This window comes from Aspergillus puulaauensis, chromosome 2 (genome assembly GCF_016861865.1).
Source record: "Aspergillus puulaauensis MK2 DNA, chromosome 2, nearly complete sequence".
NCBI classification, from domain to species: Eukaryota; Fungi; Ascomycota; class Eurotiomycetes; order Eurotiales; family Aspergillaceae; genus Aspergillus; species Aspergillus puulaauensis.
Window position 1 is genome coordinate 4863779 of NC_054858.1, and position 20153 is coordinate 4883931.

Below are 20153 nucleotides of genomic sequence, written 5' to 3' on the forward strand. Positions count from 1 at the left end.
GGAATCTGTTAAATCCACCGTCCTCCACACCATTTCGGTACTCCGCATCTTCAGACTTCGATCTCCTCACAGCCACCGCCTGGATTACCAGAACATCGCACGATCGCAGCCAGTACTATCCGTCTAACTTGTATGAATCATGGACAGATGGAGTTGATATGCGAGACCTGCTCGGCACGATTTCAGCGGGACGACCATCTCCGGCGTCACCGGTTGAGCCACGCTGAACCGCGCTTCAAATGCGCTGACCCTCAATGTGGCATGAGATTTCACCGCCGCGATGCAGCAAGGCGGCATGAAAAATCACATCAACAAACTGCAGCCCCGAAGAGGAGGAGACCACGGCGCGGCATTCTCCCCTGCCCGAGGATCGCCACGAAGCCAATCCACCCCGTGGGACCCAGCAGTTGCGACCATGATAACCATGCATTGTCGGCTCCAGACAATGCGGCGGGTGGACCTCTTCATGAATCGCCAAATCTGATATCGAGTTCTGATACAGACCAGAAGAGTGCGATGTTGATGGACTGCTCTCAATGTGCAGCCACGAATATGCTCTGCGACGAGTGCATCTCAGGCCTTTTGCCTGCAACTGGTCTCGGTGAGCAGGACTGGAATGCATTCCGATTCTGTATGCAGCACTTTGTGCGCATCCATGCTCAGGGGTTTCCGTTCCTGCACTCCTCGTCGTGGCGGATGGACTGGGAACAGTCCGGTAAGCTCCTGGCAATGGCCGCTGTTGGCGGTCGCGAAATCGCTCCTTACGCCGAGATTTCAAAGGTATACTTTGAGATGGCTGTCAATCGACTTGAATACTTTATGGTCTCCATGGGAGACACGTCTTGCATAACGGAACGAGATGACAGCTTTCACAGAAGACTCCTTGTCTGCTTCGAAACTTGCATTTTGTTGATTGAGTACAGCGTGTGGTCCCGTCATAGAGAGCTTCGACAGAGGGGGCTCAAGGAGTTTACACATCAGGCTATTGTAGCAGTTCCTGTTCTTGCAGATGTAATGAACAGCATGCCCAAGCACACCAGATGGCCTCTGTGGATTCTTCTGGAGGAGAGTAAGCGTGCGTTGTGGTGCTTTTACTGCCTCGGCGTCAAAAGTGGACATTTCTTAAACCATCCATTATCAACTCCCGAGATCGTGAAAAACATGCATCTTCCCTGTCCAGATGCCGTATTTGAAGCTCCCAATTCACCAGCATGGAGAGAGCGGAACGACTCAAACAATCATCAATCAGGCGGGCCCGTGCTGTTCCGGGAGGCATTGTATCAGCTCATGTCCGCAGATCGCATGCGTCAGCTAATTGTTGATGAGACCGCCAAATACAGCAGCCATATCCTTATCTGTGGTGTTTTGGACAATTATCAAACTAGTATAACCATACCATGCAACTTTGCTACTTTGGACGCGTATATGGAACTAGATATGTCTCGCTTCCGGCTTCGCGATGATCTGATGCGTGCCTTGCGCTACTGGAAGGCATTGTTTTGGCATGATCCACACGAACTTTGGCACTCTAAACATCCAGATCACAAATTGAATGATATTATGCTCTGGATGTATATCGAAGTACAGGCCTGGCGGTGCCCGGAGTCTCATCCGCTCAGCCCATTACACCGCCGTGTGGCAGCTGAACTTGCTCTCGATATATTCTCCAGTATCTCCCTCACTGGGTTTTTGGAGGTAAGCGAGGAATCCCTAGAGCGACCAAGTTCTACAAGCTTCAGCTGTGTGCGCTTTTACTGACTCGAATAATCTTGGATTACTGTTATAGGTTGGAGCCAAGTCGCCTCTCTATGTTGAGCGCGCCGTCTACTTCTCCTCCCGCTGCCTTGCCTCGGCAATGCTAACCTGGCTAGATGGGCTCAAGCCTCCTGGTAATACTGGTAGAACCATGCCCCGTGAAGATGGAGCGCTCTATGAAAAGCTTCTCGACTGTTTGCAGGGTATACCGGAGGTTTCTAGTCTTTGTCAGGTGGATGGCACATCCCTACCTTCTAACCGGCTCAGAGAAGCAACGGTCAGAGTATGGGCAATTGTTACCAGTGATGCGAGATGGATGGATGGAGGTGGTGAACATTAGTGATACATTTCGCTAGTATAGAATATCATTCTTGCCAGATGGCTGGGTACTAAAAATGACCTTGTTGAAAGGCAAAGGCTTTCTCAGAGTTTCAGCTACTTCTCAACCAAGACGCGTGATGAACTTTTTTCTGGGCCCCAGTTGAAGAAGCAGGCATATTATTAGGTGTTCCCCAGGAACTACCTAACGGCCTGCTGTCTCCAGCGTCCTGGCCATCCCCCCACGAAGGAACTCCTGAAGCCAGGAAGGGAAACCCCTCGCACCAGAAAATATGTTCAGTCTCCCGGGAAGGATAATCTGCCCCCCGTAACCAGAATAGAGCTGTTTGGTGATTGCATCGACGACAGTTTCCGGCTCGAGCAAGAACTCATTAAAATCCGAAGACTTGGTAAGCCTCTCAATGAGGGCGGTACGGATCCAGGATGGATGAACAACACTAACACGGATTGCAATATATCAGCCAAGAAGAAATCGACACCAGCCAGAATCACCTTACGTTGTTCGAACTTTCGGAGCACCATATCGATGTTTAAGTTCCTGCCCTAGTCCTTCGTGGAAGGCCAATGCTGCGGCTTTTGTGCAGGCGTAGTCGACATTCTGCGCCTGGGTCATGAATGATGCCATGCTTGCCACCGTGACGATATGGCCGTGGTTGGACTCGATCATTGCAGGCAGGAATTGCTTTACCAATGCAAAGTGCGCGAGAATGTTGACGTCGAACGTCTTTCGAGTCGCGTCCACGGGCTGGTCGAGGATTAGCTTGGCTGATCCGATCCCAGCGTTGTTGATTAGCACAGTTGGGTTTCCGTGTTTTTGGCGGATTTCATCTGCGACTCGTTCCACGTCGGCGGAAGATGTTATGTCGAGGGTGTAATAATGCATATTTTTCGCTTTAAAAAAATGAAAAAAAGAGCTTGTGTCAGTTATCATCTAGAATTTGCGAGCCATTCGAAGCGAGATTGAGGAGTTATACATACCCATCATCCTCGAGGGAGGGTTAACATCTAGTATAATAACCGTTGACCCGCCCCCGCTGAGCTTCGACGCAAGCTTAGCACCGATGCCACTGGTGCCGCCAGTTACCACGATGACTTCCTTCTTCCAGTTCCAGGTTGGATCCTTTGTATAACCATTCAGTGCCAACCTTGAGAGCCATTTGTTCAGACGGTCGAGCAGGCCAAGCAAAAAGAGGATACCGATGACTTTCAGAGTAGACATATATCCGAGACGTGGTGTTCCACACCACTTCTCAACCAGCAAAGGGAATCTGAGAAGGCCATATAGTACGGGTCGGGTGAAAAGGGGTTGAAAGACAGTATGGTAGATGGGCGAGTAGAGCGCTTCCAATGTCAGCCCCTCTCGTGGCAATAGAGAAGACATTTTGTCGCGTTCGATAGATGGCGGGATGAGGGCTAGTAGTAACGATTCGTAAAAGAGGAACAAGGAAACCGCTGGATTATGCAACGTTATAGACGGGTACTCCGGTCATGCTCGGGTGTGGATATCTCCTACGTGGGTAGACAGCATGACAATCGTTCTACTGTCTGACGACGCGAACTATGATTTCAAACCGCAAGAGCATGAGCCAAGAGACGGGGTTTGGTCCCGATATTCACTCAACCCCCCTCAATATTTTCTAGCTAAGTATTGTGGGGTAGGCGCTGAAGATCTGTTGTGGAGGAGCTTAGGGGGCGTATCCACCCCCACTCTAACCTTGTCATACAAGTCAATCTTAACAAAGTTACAAGGCAGATGATGAAATATCATGGTCACTTTGACCTACTCCTAGCCAGAACCTATATACCATTCTGTAGCGAGCCAGCAGGACCATAAATGGTTTTGCAGATGCAGCCCAGATAGTCAGAGGACGTTTGGAGCGGGGCTAGATATCTCTCACATTCCCTATAGCGACCATAATTATGGCACTTATCTTTAGTAATGGGCTTCGTGGAACAGTCCATCACCTTCGATACACACAGGTGTGCATTGATGACTCCGTCCACCAGTATACTCTGATCCGCGGCGGTTGGGATGGATGGGAATTATTGAAGACCTGTCGATTCTCTTGCCCGATCTGGAGTATCCTACAGCAAAACAACATTGTAAGATTCTCTGCATGCTGCATATGATCCACCTCCTGTTTCAGGTATGATACTCCGTGTTTACCACGAAAGGCGAGACCACTTACAACGGAGAAGTGCCTTATGAATGTAAACAACGTGCATAATCTTCCACCCTGGTATTGGCCCCGGTATGCCACATCTTGCTCGTCTTTGGCGGACAAAACATAATCGTTCTAATCTTCATTCCACCTAGACCAACACAAGCGATCTTCCATCACGAGATCTCGGCAGACTATTTTGTCACCAGCACAGGCATACGGGCATGTATCTGGTTCGGGGGCCTGAATCTCAAAGTTGAGCCCTAGATTAACAAAAGCGCCCGCCTTGCAGTGTGACGGGATATCGAACTCTGGTGCAGCCATGTTTAGAAGGTATATCAATGGTACTAAGACACGGGATTAGGCTCTCCACCCTCGTCCCCGCTTTAGTCAAAGCGTATTATCCTGCCTTGTTTCCATATACCTATGCAACCAGGAGGAAGAGACAACAAGTGGAGATCAATCATAAATCCAGATGGCCAATCATGGGGTTTCATTATTTTCCATTGGATGTGGACTGAATGCTCTGCGGGGTTGAATACGCATTCGGATTGTTATTATTTAACCCCTCGAGGTCACCGGCTTTCTTCGCTCTCTTCATTATTTTCTAATTCACTTTTCGGTACCCTTCAGTGACGAGCGCGATCTATTGCAGAATGATTGCCAAAGCGGGTATTACATCGAACATCGGCGAAGGAACGGATGATTGTCTCGAGCTAGATTCTCTCATTGTTGGAGCTGGGCTCTCAGGCTGCCTCCGACTCCATAGATTGCGTGAAGACCTGAACTTCAATGTGAAACTGTTCAAAGCGGGTTCCGGCCTAGGTGGCACATGGCACAACAACCATTACCCCGGAGCGCGGGTTGATTGCCCTGTTCCAGGATACGCAGGTCCTCATTGCAAGTTCCATCGTGTGCGGTGCCGTTCCAATGACAATGGCCAGTCAAAATAACTAGTGACATTCTGGATATTACAAAGATTGGACCGGCCGAATAGTCTACCAAACCATGGATCATTTAGATAAGATGGTTACTCCTAACTGGCTCCCGGCCCCAGCTCTCGGGTCGATAAGTGAGATCTAGATTCACTCGAGATCGTGGATGTTCCCGTAATCGGTCAAATTTACCGACTGCCCAGCCTGAATTCTGGCCCTGACATGGTCGTCCACGCCACAACCCAGATTTACCTATAGCTATTCATGAATATTCCGACATTATCCCTGCGGTACCAGATGCATCCGTGGTATTCTTCTCAAATCTTGATTGCCGAGCGTTCCTCACTGCTTCGACGCTTCCGCGCTAGTTCATTGCGCTGCGTTGAGTGAAATACGAACCCTAAATCCGATATCGGCCACAGCCACGTTCGTTCCACGTTTTGCTCCACGTTGAGATCCGCTTCTTGTTCCTCGATTTACTGGATCTCACTCTCAAACTGGGCTTGGCAGTGGGACGTTGAATACCTACGCGTTGCCATTGGATGCCAGTCTATTAATGGGCAGGGTTATAGCCAACAGCTGCCCCAAATGCTAATAATTCGTGCATTCCCTGTTATCCCAGTCATGGCCACTGCCTAGACTTTTGTATCTGGTATCCCCACACTGTGCCCTGGTATCTCCTGCAAGTCCAGCCTAAATGGCGATACTTAAAAGGATTAGACTCCCAGTCATGGGAAACCTGTTCGTGCTGCATCTTGGATACCGATATCCAGCGCTGCCAGAATGGTCAAGGCTGCGGAAGCGTGGGCGTGGGTGGGTGTGGTCCTAGCTGTAGGTATGTTTAATACTACGCGGTGAATATTGACGCCGATTAATTTTAAGTTTCTAACGAAAACAGCGGTGTTGCGCTATGTCTCCAGGGCGCTACAGCTGGGCAGTCTTCGGAACTTACAACTAGAAGACCTCGCAATGGCCGTGACGGTTGTGAGTATTGTCTTCCATGGGCTTGCTGTGTTGGAAACTAATAAGATATCCGTTTTGTAGATATTCTACATACTGCTCACCGTTTTTCTGATCGAAGTCGACAAGCATGGCACGAATGGAGTCCCCCCGAGTGAATTCGATGCCCTGGATCCAGCGACTTTCCCGGACCGCATCGTCGGCAGCAAAATGGTCGTTGCGGTCGAGCAGTTCTGGCTGCTTGTCGTCTGGGGATGCAAGTTGTGTCTACTCTTGCTCTACTCGGCTATGACGTGAGGACCCATCATCCATCCATCTATAGCTGGCTAACTTCGCCCTCAAGTTCCGGGCTCTGGCAACACCGCTTCGTCAAGATCATCGGCGCCATCTGCGTCTCGTCCTTCGTCCTCATCGAGATCCTCTTCTTCGCCGGCTGGTGCCGTCCCTTCTCGGCCTACTGGTCCATCCCAGCCAAGAGCCAGCAATGCTCTGTCTACACAAACCACGTCATCATCACTCTCGCCTTCAACGTAACAACCGACATCATGATCATGGCCATCCCGCTCCCACTCCTCATCCGCGCGAAACTCTCCCTCTCCAAGAAAATCATCCTCTGCGCCGTCTTCTCCCTCGGCACTTTCGTCATCCTCTGCTCCATCCTCTCAAAATGGTACTCCATCTCCAAGCCCTACGGCATGGAATGGATCGACTGGTACGTCCGCGAAGCCGCCACGGCCGTCATCGTCACCAACATCCCGCAGACCTGGACGCTGTGCCGTCGTCTGTTTAACTGGAATTCCTTCCTGCACCACTCATCCTACAACAACAATACCCACGCCCGCAGCGGCAATAAGTATTCCGCCGGTAGTCGTCTGTACAGTTCGACCACCCGGCTCTCGCGGTTTCGGCGCGGCGAAGGCAGTGCGTACAAGTCGCAGCTTCGATCGACGGCGGATGATCCTGGCGGGTCTGCGGAGAACTTCGCGCAGGACCAGCGTCTGGAGATTTGGGCGCATCGCCAGTTCGATGTTACGAATGAGGCGGCGGTCGTGGTTGATGAGCGGCGTAGTGAGAGTGTCAGCCTGAGTGGTAGTACGAATAACAGTCTGGACTTTGACGCTGTAGGGGGGCAGTCTGGCCCGATCAAGACGACGGTGACGGTCAAGCAGCAGAAAGACTAGATGCTAGCTGGGTATGGGGTGGTCTCATTTGTCTCTATGACCTTTTGATGCCGATCGATTATGAAACATATGATTCTTGCTTGGAAGCGGATTTTAACCTCCCTGTCCGAGATAGCCGCACTATATATAATTAATGCGAGTGTGGCACCCTATCTCGGGGAGAATTCGTGTAGTTAATTCAGACATGGATTATAGAATAATATAGGGCCGTGCCGAAACTTTAGAGACTCCTGGGGTTCATGCCCGACCTTATTAGAAGTATTATTTCTTTTTCCTGTATATATAATTAGTTTATCCCTGTTTCTGTTATCTTTAGGATATATAAATGTGGATTGTATTACTTGATTATTTGGCCCCACTGTGTTTATATTCTACGGAAATTGATAGAGGCTTACCGAGGTGTCTGGACGAGTTCGACACCGCAGCGGGTCTATCAAGGTATCTTTTTTATCTATCTTATGTACACTTATCCGAGACTTGGTATCTATTATTTCTAAAAGTAGTACTATATCTAGGCCTTGTTATACTTCTAGCTATATTAATTATTATAGCTTAAGTACAGCTGAGCGGACAGGAAGCCCTGTTTCTACACCTCGTGGTCATATGTACTACACTGGTAAAGGCTGGACTATAACGGTGTATTAACTCGTCGCAGCCAGTCCTGCGCTCGACATTCTGCGGAGACTTGCGTCTACTGCGTGATTATGGGTAGAGGCCGGGTGGCTATATAGAATAGCACTGTTCTGATATCCTTGGAGGGCGGGGACTCCAACACCAAGAGGAAGCCAAGGCGCGGCTGCGGTTCCGTCTGCACAATTCTCATTTAGGTTAACGCTGAGCAGTGCCAGCCTTGCGCCACTGTCGCTTCTGCATATTCTACGGCTGGGAGAATTCGGCGCCGGGGACCTGCGAGAGCAAAGCCCGCGCAGCCTTTCGCGTGGCCACGTATTGGGGGCTGTAACGACCAGGCTGCCAATTGTGTATTTGGTGTATTTAACACGGAAGCGTAAAGTTCGCAATTCATATACACTCCTGTGAGTGGTGTAATGTGCTAATACTTTGGGGTCTCAGGTTTTATATTGTAGGCTGTTCAATTTGAGGTACTCAATGCTGCGAATTGGAACTGCTTATTCTGGGATGTCTAGTCAATTCCCTCGGTACCATCTCTGAGTGTAGGATATAAACCTTTCAGTCCGCCCTGTTCTCTAGAGGTATCAGCAACCTGTGGAACACAGGGAGGAGCTTCTGGGAGAGCGCCTACCAGCTGGAATCGGAGGTGGAGCTTCTCGGGATGCCTTCATCGGCAGGAGAATGACCACCTTGTCGAATTCCTCTCCAGTTGAACGGCCTCGCTTGGCTAAGCCGGGACAAAGGGCGATCGTGGCCTCTGCAGCAGCCTGCCCCGTCATGATCTCGCCCCCGTCTTTAAACTGCGCCTGGCTCGAAATGAATTCCGGAGTCCCCGGCTGATGGAACAGCCATTCGAACCTTGCAAGTTGTGAACTAATCAGTTCGTCAACTTTAATGGCCTCGTCCACGATGTCGTGAAGGGCTTCTTTGAGCCCCCTGCGCAAGGTCGTGCGGCATGGCATAAGGCATGCGCGAATCTGTGCGATCAGGTTGTTCTTTGCTATCTCTGTCTCTTCGCTCCCCCAAAGCTCGCCAGCAGTCTCGGCTTTCATTCGCGCCTGTTGTATGATGCTCGTGGTGGTAGCTGACCATCTCTGGAAGGCCTGGAAATCCTCGACCGTGGGCGAAAATTCTATATAGATGGATTATCCCTAGCAGTTAGCAGTGTTCCAGAACTTCTGCACGGGGACACACGGTAGACACTTACGCTCCCTGATAGCCCCATAAGGGAACCGAAGATGTCTCCCGTAGTCGCCTGCCCACCAGAACTGCCCAAACACGCTGAATACAATTTTACTCCAGATAAAAGACTCAGCGAGCATAGGACGGTGCTCCGCCGACTCCACAAAGGACTCTAGCTGCAAGTCCCTCTGCATCCTGTGCTTCATCCAGTGGATGAAAACGGGTTCTGATTCATGCTTCGCCCTTGCCCTTTCGTCGCCAAAGTACGACATGGACACACTCCATATCTGCGTTCGGAGGGCCTCGACCCGATTCACCAGGTAGCTGTCGTCCACCTGAGGGAACCCCCGGTTCTGAGAAGTGACGCTGCGCAGTTTCGTGGCAGAGGCCTGGAAACTGGCGCGAAAGTAGTTTCGCTCCTCCGTCAGCTGCTTCACGCGCTCTACCAGAGCGTTGTAGTCCGGTTGGAAGTCAAGGCCCTGGCTTTGACTCTGACCTGGTGTGGCTGACCGCACCTGCTGTCTTTCTTCGTGGCCGCCCTGTCCTGTTTCGACGGTGTGCGACGCGGCACCTTCATGTTCATGATGATCGGCCATTGCAAGTCTCTGGACTTCTGCCCGCAAGAGTGTAGAACGTGGTGAGCTGAGATAGCCGCGAAGGTGGCCGGACTAGCAGGCAAGGCTGGTGTGAAGTCGAAACATGGATTTGTCACGGCAAGTAAACCCCACGGGTAAATGAATGGCATCAAGTAGAGCAGAATCCTGTGCCCAGGTAGACTGCAGCCTCGCCAGACTTTCACGGTGGAGCCTTGGCTCGTGGCTGGCGGGCTAGCAGGGATATTTCGTATCTCGTAATTAGCAACGAGGCTGTGAATTATCAGGACAGTGCCCGCGAGGCTGGTAATTTTGCAGAAGTCTTTGTGTTCTCGCCGTGGCCTGCAGTAAATTACTCCAGCAGCTGCGTATAAGGAGCAAGGTGCATCTCGTCCTGCACAACTCGATTTGATCATCCTACCCACCTACTGCTCTCCCTAGCTATAGCAACACTCTCTGTGACAATATGTACGGCGACGACCATAACGCCAGTTGGGACACCATGCCCGAAGTGGACGGCCTGAATATCAACGAAAGAGACGACGTGCTTGTTGTCGGAATCGACTTTGGGACAACGTGAGTCGAGGTCTGAACGGTATGGCGTGTCTGTCCGCCACTGCTAACCATTCTCTTTTGTTCAGGTTCTCCGGCGTCGCTTACGCAACCAGGAGCGAGCTCCAGGACAACCATATCAGCCTCGTCACAGAATGGCCAGCATGCGGCAATGAGGAGGGCAAGGCTCCCACGGAACTATTCTACGAGCACGGCGACATATCATGGGGCTACGACGTCCCCGGGGACGCGGACCCGGTTCGCTGGTTTAAGCTCCTCCTCTTGAAGAACGAAGACGTGCAAGAAGAAGTACGGTCATCGGAGTTCTATCTGCGCGCAAAGGAGAAGCTCCGTATTGAGGGGAGACGGCCGGTCGAGTTAGTCGCCGATTACCTGCGCCTCCTGTGGGAACATACCCAGCAGATGATTGAGAAGTCCCGCGGGCCCGGATCCCTGGACAGTTTGCGGTTCCATATTGTCATTACCGTGCCTGCTATCTGGAAGGGATATGCGCGACAGAGCATGGAAGAGGCCGCGCAGTTGGCCGGTCTGTTGGCCCCGCGACCGATCGGGAAGACGCGACTGAGCTTCGTGCTTGAGCCCGAGGCTGCGGGCATGGCTACGCTTGTTGAGCCAGAGAATAAGAGGCTGGCCCAGCCTGGGGACGTCTGGCTTATTTGTGACGCAGGAGGTGGAACCGTGGTATGTTCATGCTTGGCTTGATAACCATTGACTGGGCTAAATTCCGGCTTTGTAGGACCTGATCAGCTATGAGATATCCAGCACTAATCCAATTACAATGAAAGAGGCCGTTGAGGGTACAGGTAAGCCTAGGCTCTGAGCGAATAAAGCGAATTCAGGTGCTAAACCGATAGCCAGGGGGCTTATGTGGGGGCGTACTCATCGATGATGCCTTTCAGGGACTGTGCAGAAAACGACTGGGCAGGCGCTGGACTCTTCTCAGTGCCAACGGGATTAAGGAGATACTGACAGATAAGTGGGAAAGGGGATATAAGCGCCAGTTCTATCCCAAGGATGATCCAGACCAGGAATACCCTGTGCCCATTCCAGCAGAGGCATTTGACAAGACAGGCTCCGACGATATGTCTCAGCCTCCTTATATCAAGAAAGGCCGTATTCATTTCCGAGAGTAAGCTGCACCATTTCCGAGTATTCTAACACGGTTACAGAGATAACAACAGACTAGATCGGATATCGCCACTGCCTACACGGAGTCGTTCTCACGCATTGACGCTCTTGTCGATGAGCAGATCCAACGGGTTCAGCAGACGAATCGCAAAGTCAAGGTACGTGCAAGCCCTCTGGACACACAAGCCTGATCGGCCGAAACTGACCCTTCCAGGGCATCATCCTTGTTGGTGGCCTAGGTTCCAGCCCCTACCTCTACCGGCACCTGAAGGAGAGGCACGCAAAAGCAGGAACTCTGGTCCTCCAGTCAGCTGGAATGAAGCCGTAAGAGCCGCAGCCCAGAGCTGCAGCCTTTCCAATTCTAATTAGAGCCAACAGACGAACTGCCATCTGCCGTGGTGCCGTTTACAAGGGCTTCCTCGAAGACCAGCTCATGGGTGCAGAGAGCGACGACGCCGATTGGGAGACCATGAAAATCGCCCGGATCAATGCCTCAGCTCCAATCCGTGTCACATCGACCATCTCGCGCTATAGCCTGGGAACGCCATATTATAAGATGTTCGACCCCGCCAAGGACGACAAGAACGATCCATACTATGACTGGGAGTCTGATGAAGGTGACTATGTGATCAGACACCAGATTGCATGGTACATTATCAAGGTACGTTCCGCCCGCCTGCCATCAAGTTATCGAATGAGTAGTTCATTCATCCCTCTATATAGGGCGATGATGTATCGACAATCGACCCGGTGAGGCACAGGTGGAATGTCAAGTTACCCAAAGACACCAAGGGGAAATTGGCCACGGATCTCGTTCAGTGCGACAGCAGCCATCCCCCTGACCGGCGGGACGACACGGTCAAGAATCTATGTGAGCTCAAGTGTACTCTCGTGGACAAGTCAGCACTCAAGAACTTTACGACCGCTGACGGGAAGAAACGGCTGAAGTCGCTGGACTTTGATCTGGAGATGGTCCCATCGGGGGCATCTATGGATTTTGTTTTCTACGTCAATGATCGCAAGCAGGGTTCGAGTAATGTCACGACCGAGTATGAATAGGGACTGTTTCCTCCTTCAAATTGCACTTCGTGCCGTTGTATATAGTACATGCGAGACGCTCTATTTGTTACTTACTGCATGGAAGATAGTTGTGCCCTACTCCGCAAGGATCCATTCCTGCTGCTCAAGAGTCGATGAACAGCGTAAACACCACAGAACAAATCACATCATAACCGAGGAAATCCATACATGGAACTTTCCGGGTTACCCTTCCCCGCCAGCAGCTGAGGTCGCAGCCAAGGCCCTTACGCAAGGCTGCGGTTGAAAAGGGGTGTCACCTCCGGCGCCACGACACAACAAGGCGAGGCTCGCCCCCAGCCTCGTTTGCTATACCCAAATGAGACAGGCTTAGCGGAGTCTGGCCCTCGCGGCCAAAAGTGGAGCAGCGGTATGGATATCGCGGACAAGGCTGGATGGGGACCGGAACTCTCGACCGCGTGATGGTTTGAAAGCCTCGCATTGGTATCGAGCTGGAATTGCTACGTCTAATTTCCGGAGTCCATGCACGCTGTATGCAATTCTCATTATACAGTATATTTGGATTTATACTGCTGGTATTTTGCATACGTACTACGAAACCTGGAACGTGTCTGACTACTACGCCCCTTATCTATTCTTCCCCTGCCAGTTATCCTTCAAGGTCTTGAACATACTGGCCCCTTCTGTCTGCAAGCCCTTTGAAACCCTTGATAGTTTCGTGGTCTGCGGGGTCTGCGTGTGCGAGGCTGGCACATGCGCGGGGGGCGCAGCGTATGAAGAGTGTGTAGTGTTCGTATTCTGCGCATTCTGCGAAGGGTGTGCACCTGGAATATGGCCATCAACTTCCATCTGCAGTCGGACTTCAGGAGCCAGGTCGAACTCGTCACCAGAAGACCGGCCTCGCTTGACGAGAGCTGGGGCCAGTGTCAAGTAGACGAGGCGCTCTGGGCCAGGCTGCATCGTGCAGTCCACCATGTCCATCATATCCGGGTCGAAATTGCAAGGGCTTGAGGAGAGGAAGTACCAGCTCCATCTGGCGACCTGCTGGCTGAATATCTGGTCGAGGCTGAACGCCGAGTCGATGAGCCTCTCGAGAGATGTGATAAACTTGTCGCTCTTTGCCGGTGTTATGTATTTCAGGTGGCCAGCAAGACTCTGGGCAGTCTTTGCGATGGCGCTTCGATGGCTGTGCTCTGCCTTTCTCTTATCCTTAAGATTCTTTGCGTCGAGTATGAGGCCGCTTGTCTCAGCTCTCCATATGTGGAACCTTTGCTGTGCCTCTGGAGCTACGCTAGCCGTGTGCTTTGCATCCATCGCTTCTGTATAAACTGTTAGTTGGAAGGGCATGGGCCTCCCTGTGAGCTCTGGCTTTCACGTACCCAAGTAGAGGCGCAACGACCTCGCCGCTTCATCCACGCTCGGCGGTGCCCAGAGATACCGGTCAAAGATCTCAGATCGCAGAAAGGCCCAGATGAACGCCTTGAGTATAGCCGGGCGCGTAGCACCAGACCGAACGTAGCTGCCCAGGGTATTCCTGTCTGCATGGAGATATTTAGCCAGAGCGGCCTGCCCCTCTGGGGAAACACGCAAGTTGTTCTCATTGCATTCACCGTGCAGCACTGCAAAGTCACGAATCTGGAGTCTCAGACGCTGGGTCTGGGTTATGATCTCGCTGTCCTCCAGCTGGCTGCGCACCTGGCGCGTCTTCGCTGTATCGGCATTGTCGTCCTCCGTTGCCAACTGGAGCTGGACCTGCCAATATCTCGCGTCCTCTGTACTTTTCTGCAGAGCGGCCCTTGCCTTCTCATGGCTCTTCTTCTCCTCCCTGTACTGTTCGTGCCAGTGCTCTGCATCGTCGCTGGCACCCTGCATTGTGACCTGGGCCTCCCGTGCCTTCTGCCGTTCTTCATTCACCTCTCTCTCGAGCTGAGCGCATAGTCTACGCCACTCGTCGATCGCGACCGTGTTTGCTTCGAACTGTACACCATGTTCCGTCGAAATACCTCGCTTTGGAGGGATAGATCCCCCTCTCCGCTGCCCGCTGTTCTCCCCCGGTGGTACACCGGCACTGCCAGGCCGGGGCGGAGGGTTTGGGGGGTGATGAGCGTTTGGAGCAGGACGCGAAGACGGCCTCCCATCTGGATAACTGCCTGGTATTCTTTCTTCGTAGTTTATTCCCCCGGGAGTGGTCCTAGGAGGGCCTTCGATGCCTTGAGGGCTGCGATGAACCATATTGACATCGCTCATTGTGCAAGAGCAATACCAAGTAAACACGGGGCAGAAGGGTGAAAACAAAGGCAAGGTTGTCTTTCGAGGGTAAGAGTGGGGGACGGAACACAACGCTCAAACGTGAGCTCTGATATGGAGCAGATCTTGGCTGTTATAAGGTTCGTAGTTGTATCCGTTTAGCTGGGAGGCTGACATTTTGTGGCGCTAGTAATTTGCATACAGCTGGCTTATTAGGGCTGCGGGGCGCGGAGGAGATTCACAACCCAGATCCGTCCAGACAAGGCTGTCTGGCTGTTTGCTTCCATAAGAGGCAATCATGACGAGGGCCGTTTATGGCGGGGCCTTAGGACGCGAAAGGCTGGAAGATGGCCTGGACAGAAGAAGGCTACCAGTCTAGCGCTGGCACCCAGGCTGCAATAGATAATATTAGTCGTGTCGGAAATGTCGTTAGGCTGAGCGACAATTCCTCGAAAGGCGCGCCCAATATTTAAGTCCTCTCATTCATACCCGCAAGGTCAAGCGCGAAGCTCTCCGCCTCTCTGTACGCAACTACCTCCCTTCTAGTGCTCTATATTGCCACAATGCCGAGGGACGATGGAGACGGGTTCATGACGCGGTCGTCGGAGGTGCGAAAGGAAGGGAAGTTCAGGGGACTCATGAACAGGCTGAGAAAAGAGCAAAATGCTGCATTCCATAACTGCCTTATCATCGGCCTCGACTTTGGAACAACGTAAGCACTGCAGGAAAACCGTCATACCCCCACTATATAATCGACAAATTAATCATCCTGCTGGGACAGGTACTCTGGCGCGTCGTGGATCACGATGGCGGATTTTGGCAAGGACGATATCAACATCGTCACGCGATGGCCAGGGACGACACACGAGGAAGCCAAGACACCCACCAGACTGTATTACGAGTTCGAAGGCGACAGGCCGCAGTGGGGATTCCAAGTCCCAGCCCATCTGGACGCCATTGAGTGGTTCAAGCTGTTACTCCTTCGCGACGAGGATATGTGGGAGTCGCTGAGGGCCTCGGACCACATAATGCGCACCAGAAGGATGCTTCGCGAGAGTCGCAAGACCGCGCAGGACTGCGTTGCTGACTATCTGCGTGCTTTATGGGAGCATACGCTCGCCGAGATCCTGAAGGTGCGCAAGAAGTACCTGATCGAGGCGCTGCAGTTCCATGTTGTCCTCACCGTCCCAGCCATCTGGAAGGACTACGCCCGAACCTCGATGACAGAGGCAGCCAGGAAGGCTGGAATCCTGGATCCCCGGAGGGCTGGCGAAACGACTCTGACCTTCGCGCCTGAGCCTGAGGCGGCAGCCCTGGCATCTCTTATTGAGCGCGAGGGTCGCCTCGACAGTGAAGACGTCTACTTGATCTGCGATGCTGGGGGTGGAACTGTGGATGTCATTACCTATAAAATTGGAAGCACAATGCCACTGCGACTTCATGAAGCAGTAGAGGGTGCCGGTGAGCTACTCAGACTTGCCTTCTGACATACACCCAGACTGACTCTGCTTCCTCTGTGCCAACAGGCAACGTCTGCGGCGGCATATTCATCGACGAGGACTTTAAAATCCAGCTGAGAAACCGCCTTGGTCGGAAGTTCTCGATGCTCAGTGCAGTTGATATCAATCGGATTTTAAAGGCGGAATGGGAGTATTCCATCAAGCCACAGTATTCAAAAAGAAATGGTAAAGCTGAATACCTTGTCTCCCTCAAGAAGACTCCCCTCACGGGGCCGGACCTCAACGACACCAGACCAGGCTTGCCGCCTATAAGGGACGGCTACATTCACTTCTCCAAGTAGGCTCTCGCTGTGACCTATACGCACCATTGCTTCTGACAGGATACGCATTGCAGCTCGAACATTGGGCAGGCATTCACCAACACTGCCGTCCCTGGACTTGAGGAGCTTCTCGACAGCCAGATTAAAAAGGCAAAAAATAAAGGCCTCAAGGTAAAGGTAGGAAAGACTCTACCGTTCCTATTCCTCCGACGCTTATCACATGTCCAAGGGCATTATTCTCGCCGGTGGTCTCGGCTCCAGCCGCTTCTTGTATGAACATTTGGAACAGCGATATTCCGGTGGCGGAATCGAGATATGGCAGTCTACCCCTGACAGAACGTAAGTTTCCAGTCTAGCCCTTGACTACTCAACCATGCATGTATATTCATGGACTGGCCCGTTCACTAGGCGCACTGCTATCTGTCGCGGGGCCATCCTCAAAGGGCTTATGGACGCCCCCCTGGAAAACCGGGTCGAAGATTACACCACCCCCGGTGTCCTTTCCACTGTCTCCAGGGTGAGTATAGGCGTTCCTGCGAACAGGCCATGGGACCCTTCAATACACAGCAAACAGGATAAATGGTACGATGAGCAAGAGGGTACCTACAAGGCTCGACGCCAAATGGACTGGTATCTTAAAAAGGTTTGTCCTTTCCTCCTTCCGTGCATCTTCGTAATTCATGCACCGCAGTTCTGAGCTCGAGATTGACCTGCAATAGGGAGAAGACGTTGCTAAAGCACACCCCATCCGCGAGGAGTACTATCGCCTATACGAGGACGAGGATGAATTCTATGCCAGCAATTTCAGTGTCACTATTTACCAACATGACGGCGATACTCCGCCTGTGAGGTGGAGCGAACGGCTCAGCGAGTTATGCACAATCACCGGGAAACTCCGGGGCTGTGATTATAGTGAGCTTGAGGACTTCAAGGGCAAGGGGGGTAAATGGTATAAGCGATTTGACTATGCCCTTGAGATGGTCCCATCCGGTGCGTCCACACAGTTTACAATCTATTATGGGAAGAGCAGAATCGGGTCAGAGCACGCGGAGGTTCAATACCAATAGCCTGATGCAGCTACAATACTATACATACTCTATATTATTACAGCAACCGCTCCTGCACCTGTGAACGCCCCTTCCTGTAGTATATCTAAAAAGGTTTAAACTGTTAAGCCTGGACTAGGGGATAGTATACTAGCCAAGGGGACCATATTCCTGGGGTTTGAGTCATGTATCGCAGTTCATGGTTGTCATACTATGGGATGTCCATGGGATGCGCGTGGTTAATGGTTCGCTCGCCACTCTCGGACAAGGGTTCGTCCTGCGGTTTACTGGGAGCATGGGACTGGGGCCAGTAGAGAGGAATAGGAAATAGGTCCATGTTTTCTTTTTCTGTGGGCTTTCGTAAGACTTCTGGCCGGGGTGTCTGGGGTATTTCGCGTGGATGGGACTCTTACTTCTGTTTGACAGTCAATCGCCCTTGTTATCCGTGAATTAACGTCAGGCACGTTGACTCCACCGTTTCAGCGTGTTGGCGGGTTTCCGCCTCGGTTGCCCTAAATAGGCAGTATTCGGCCAATATCATCGGGACTCCGAACCACTGCAACCATTCGTGAGCAAGATCGGCATGTTGTGGTTGTTCATATCATGAGATCCTTTGTTTTTCTAGTAAGAATCCAATCGTTAGCTTCTTGAAACATTAGCTTGCAGTTTATCTGACGGTAGAAAATCCGGGGTTGCCCTTTTCGGGACATCGGAGACAGTGGCCTGACGGATATCTTCAGGGCCGTGACGATCTGGTTGCTTGGACCTGCATGGGTACGGTACTTGCGTCGCATGCGAAAGGGACGTGCTGCCGTTGCGTGGTTGAGGATGCACCCTTAGTGTAGACATCGTGTCCAGCCAACTCTTCTGTCCTTAATCCCAAACCCGGTTCTCTCGGAAATTATGCTAAAGGTCGTTACAAGAGGCAAAGCTGGTGGATCACAGAAGAAATCCCGCTGCCGATTGTTTCATCTGAAAAAGACATATAAAGCGCTGAAGAATCGCTCTGCCCATACTCCTTTCCGTAACAACAGACACTACAGTTATCTTCAGACAAGAAAACAACAAAACAACATCATGAAGTACTCTCTATCTATTCTTGCAACCATCGCACCGCTTGCCTTGGCAACTCCTTTTGCCAGACAATCCGGCTCGAACCCTTCAGTCGACGGGCTGAACTTCGTCATTGATGGCGAGACTGGTTATTTTGCTGGAACAAATGCATACTGGTTGCCATTCCTTACCGATGACGCCGACGTCGATCTTGCAATGGGTCATTTGGCGGAATCAGGCCTCAAGATCCTCCGCGTCTGGGGTTTCAACGATGTGAACACCGTCCCCAGCAACAATGCCACTGTCTACTTCCAGCTCCACGAGAACGGCGCTTCCACTATCAACACTGGAAGCAACGGCCTCCAACGTCTGGACTATGTTGTTTCCTCAGCAGAAAAGGAAGGGATTAAGCTGATTATCCCGTTTGTGAACAACTGGGATGATTACGGCGGCATGAATGCCTACGTTACAGCGTATGGCGGCAGCGACCAGACGAGCTGGTATACCGATGCCGATATGCAGGGCGCCTATCAGACCTATATAGAGGCAGTGGTCTCTAGATACGCGGACTCGACTGCAATTCTGGCCTGGGAGCTGGGAAACGAGCCGCGTTGTTCGTCATGCGATACTTCTGTCATCAATAAATGGGCGACAGAGACCAGTGCGTTTGTGAAGTCTATCGATCCCAACCACCTGGTCACTATTGGAGATGGTACGTCTGATGAGTATTGGTTACGTGAATGGCCAGCTAACTTATGTTTTAGAGGGAATGGGCCTTAATGGATCCAGCGATTATCCGTACCAAACCACCGAAGGCAATGACTTTGCTCTCAACCTGGCCATTCCCGACGTCGACTTCGGCACCTTGCATCTGTACACTGCAGACTGTATGTTCATCTCATCCATATTGCCTGTGCCTCGTACTAACCAGGAATGAACATCAGGGGGGGTGACCAATAACTCCTGGGGAAACCAATGGGTCAAGGACCACGCCGCGATCTGCGAGTCCATTGGCAAGCCGTGCTTGTTTGAAGAGTATGGAATCAAGGATGACCACTGCACCGACGAGTTAGACTGGCAGGATACTGCGCTTGCGGCAACTGGAATCGCAGGTGATTTATTCTGGCAGTTTGGCGATACTCTTAGTGCAGGCGAAACAGCGGATGACCACTACACTGTGTACTACGGCACCGAGGACTGGGACTGTGTGGTGACGGACCATGTTGCTGAGATCGGTAGTGGCCAGAGTGCCAGGAAGTATATCCGTCTTTGAATGTCTGAAGGTTGCCGCTTGACCCCGGTCAATAGGTAACGAAGTTGGTGAGACTCTGAGTGTACTGGATCTGCCACTCAAGTTCTGTTCGTTGTTCACTGCATTCAAAGTATTCTAGTAGCAATTAGTGTTGATTACACCAAGTCAATATATATATATATCTTGGCGTTGTGGTACGTGGACGAAAGTCTCAATTGACCGGTGTAGCTACCGACAAAACAAAGCAAAAATCAAGCATTTATCTCAAAGCTTTCGTAAATGGAGCATTCCCACCTATT

At 51.6% G+C, this 20153-nt stretch overlaps 8 protein-coding genes across 8 annotated transcripts; 5 read left to right on the plus strand and 3 right to left on the minus strand.

Annotated features, from left to right (window-relative positions):
* Window positions 1-132: 132 nt before the first annotated feature.
* APUU_21954S (uncharacterized protein) lies at window positions 133-2095 on the plus strand (the record flags this gene model as incomplete). Its single annotated transcript, XM_041700764.1, has 2 exons — window positions 133-1695; window positions 1787-2095. 2 exons carry the CDS (start codon window positions 133-135, stop codon window positions 2093-2095), a joined length of 1872 nt encoding a protein of 623 aa, XP_041553716.1.
* Window positions 2096-2278: 183 nt separating this feature from the next.
* APUU_21955A (SDR family oxidoreductase) lies at window positions 2279-3475 on the minus strand (the record flags this gene model as incomplete). Its single annotated transcript, XM_041700765.1, has 3 exons — window positions 2279-2531; window positions 2592-2985; window positions 3073-3475. 3 exons carry the CDS (start codon window positions 3473-3475, stop codon window positions 2279-2281), a joined length of 1050 nt encoding a protein of 349 aa, XP_041553717.1.
* Window positions 3476-5974: 2499 nt separating this feature from the next.
* Window positions 5975-7332, plus strand: APUU_21956S (uncharacterized protein; the record flags this gene model as incomplete). The annotated part of the gene is made up of 4 exons (XM_041700766.1): window positions 5975-6026; window positions 6090-6175; window positions 6236-6444; window positions 6495-7332. The coding sequence occupies 4 exons, from the start codon at window positions 5975-5977 to the stop codon at window positions 7330-7332; spliced, it is 1185 nt and encodes a 394-aa protein (XP_041553718.1).
* Window positions 7333-8520: 1188 nt separating this feature from the next.
* Window positions 8521-9740, minus strand: APUU_21957A (uncharacterized protein; the record flags this gene model as incomplete). The annotated part of the gene is made up of 3 exons (XM_041700767.1): window positions 8521-8537; window positions 8594-9094; window positions 9170-9740. The coding sequence occupies 3 exons, from the start codon at window positions 9738-9740 to the stop codon at window positions 8521-8523; spliced, it is 1089 nt and encodes a 362-aa protein (XP_041553719.1).
* Window positions 9741-10203: 463 nt separating this feature from the next.
* APUU_21958S (Hsp70 family protein) lies at window positions 10204-12497 on the plus strand (the record flags this gene model as incomplete). The annotated part of the gene is made up of 8 exons (XM_041700768.1): window positions 10204-10313; window positions 10379-10991; window positions 11047-11113; window positions 11169-11439; window positions 11497-11596; window positions 11653-11762; window positions 11817-12099; window positions 12162-12497. The coding sequence occupies 8 exons, from the start codon at window positions 10204-10206 to the stop codon at window positions 12495-12497; spliced, it is 1890 nt and encodes a 629-aa protein (XP_041553720.1).
* Window positions 12498-13103: 606 nt separating this feature from the next.
* On the minus strand, window positions 13104-14723 carry APUU_21959A (uncharacterized protein; the record flags this gene model as incomplete). Its single annotated transcript, XM_041700769.1, has 2 exons — window positions 13104-13795; window positions 13856-14723. 2 exons carry the CDS (start codon window positions 14721-14723, stop codon window positions 13104-13106), a joined length of 1560 nt encoding a protein of 519 aa, XP_041553721.1.
* A 563-nt stretch (window positions 14724-15286) lies between these two features.
* On the plus strand, window positions 15287-17570 carry APUU_21960S (Hsp70 family protein; the record flags this gene model as incomplete). Its single annotated transcript, XM_041700770.1, has 7 exons — window positions 15287-15435; window positions 15505-16184; window positions 16250-16520; window positions 16578-16680; window positions 16733-16842; window positions 16912-17146; window positions 17223-17570. 7 exons carry the CDS (start codon window positions 15287-15289, stop codon window positions 17568-17570), a joined length of 1896 nt encoding a protein of 631 aa, XP_041553722.1.
* Window positions 17571-18626: 1056 nt separating this feature from the next.
* manF (putative endo-1,4-beta-mannosidase) lies at window positions 18627-19875 on the plus strand (the record flags this gene model as incomplete). The annotated part of the gene is made up of 3 exons (XM_041700771.1): window positions 18627-19314; window positions 19367-19489; window positions 19547-19875. The coding sequence occupies 3 exons, from the start codon at window positions 18627-18629 to the stop codon at window positions 19873-19875; spliced, it is 1140 nt and encodes a 379-aa protein (XP_041553723.1).
* Between the last annotated feature and the right edge of the window lie 278 nt (window positions 19876-20153).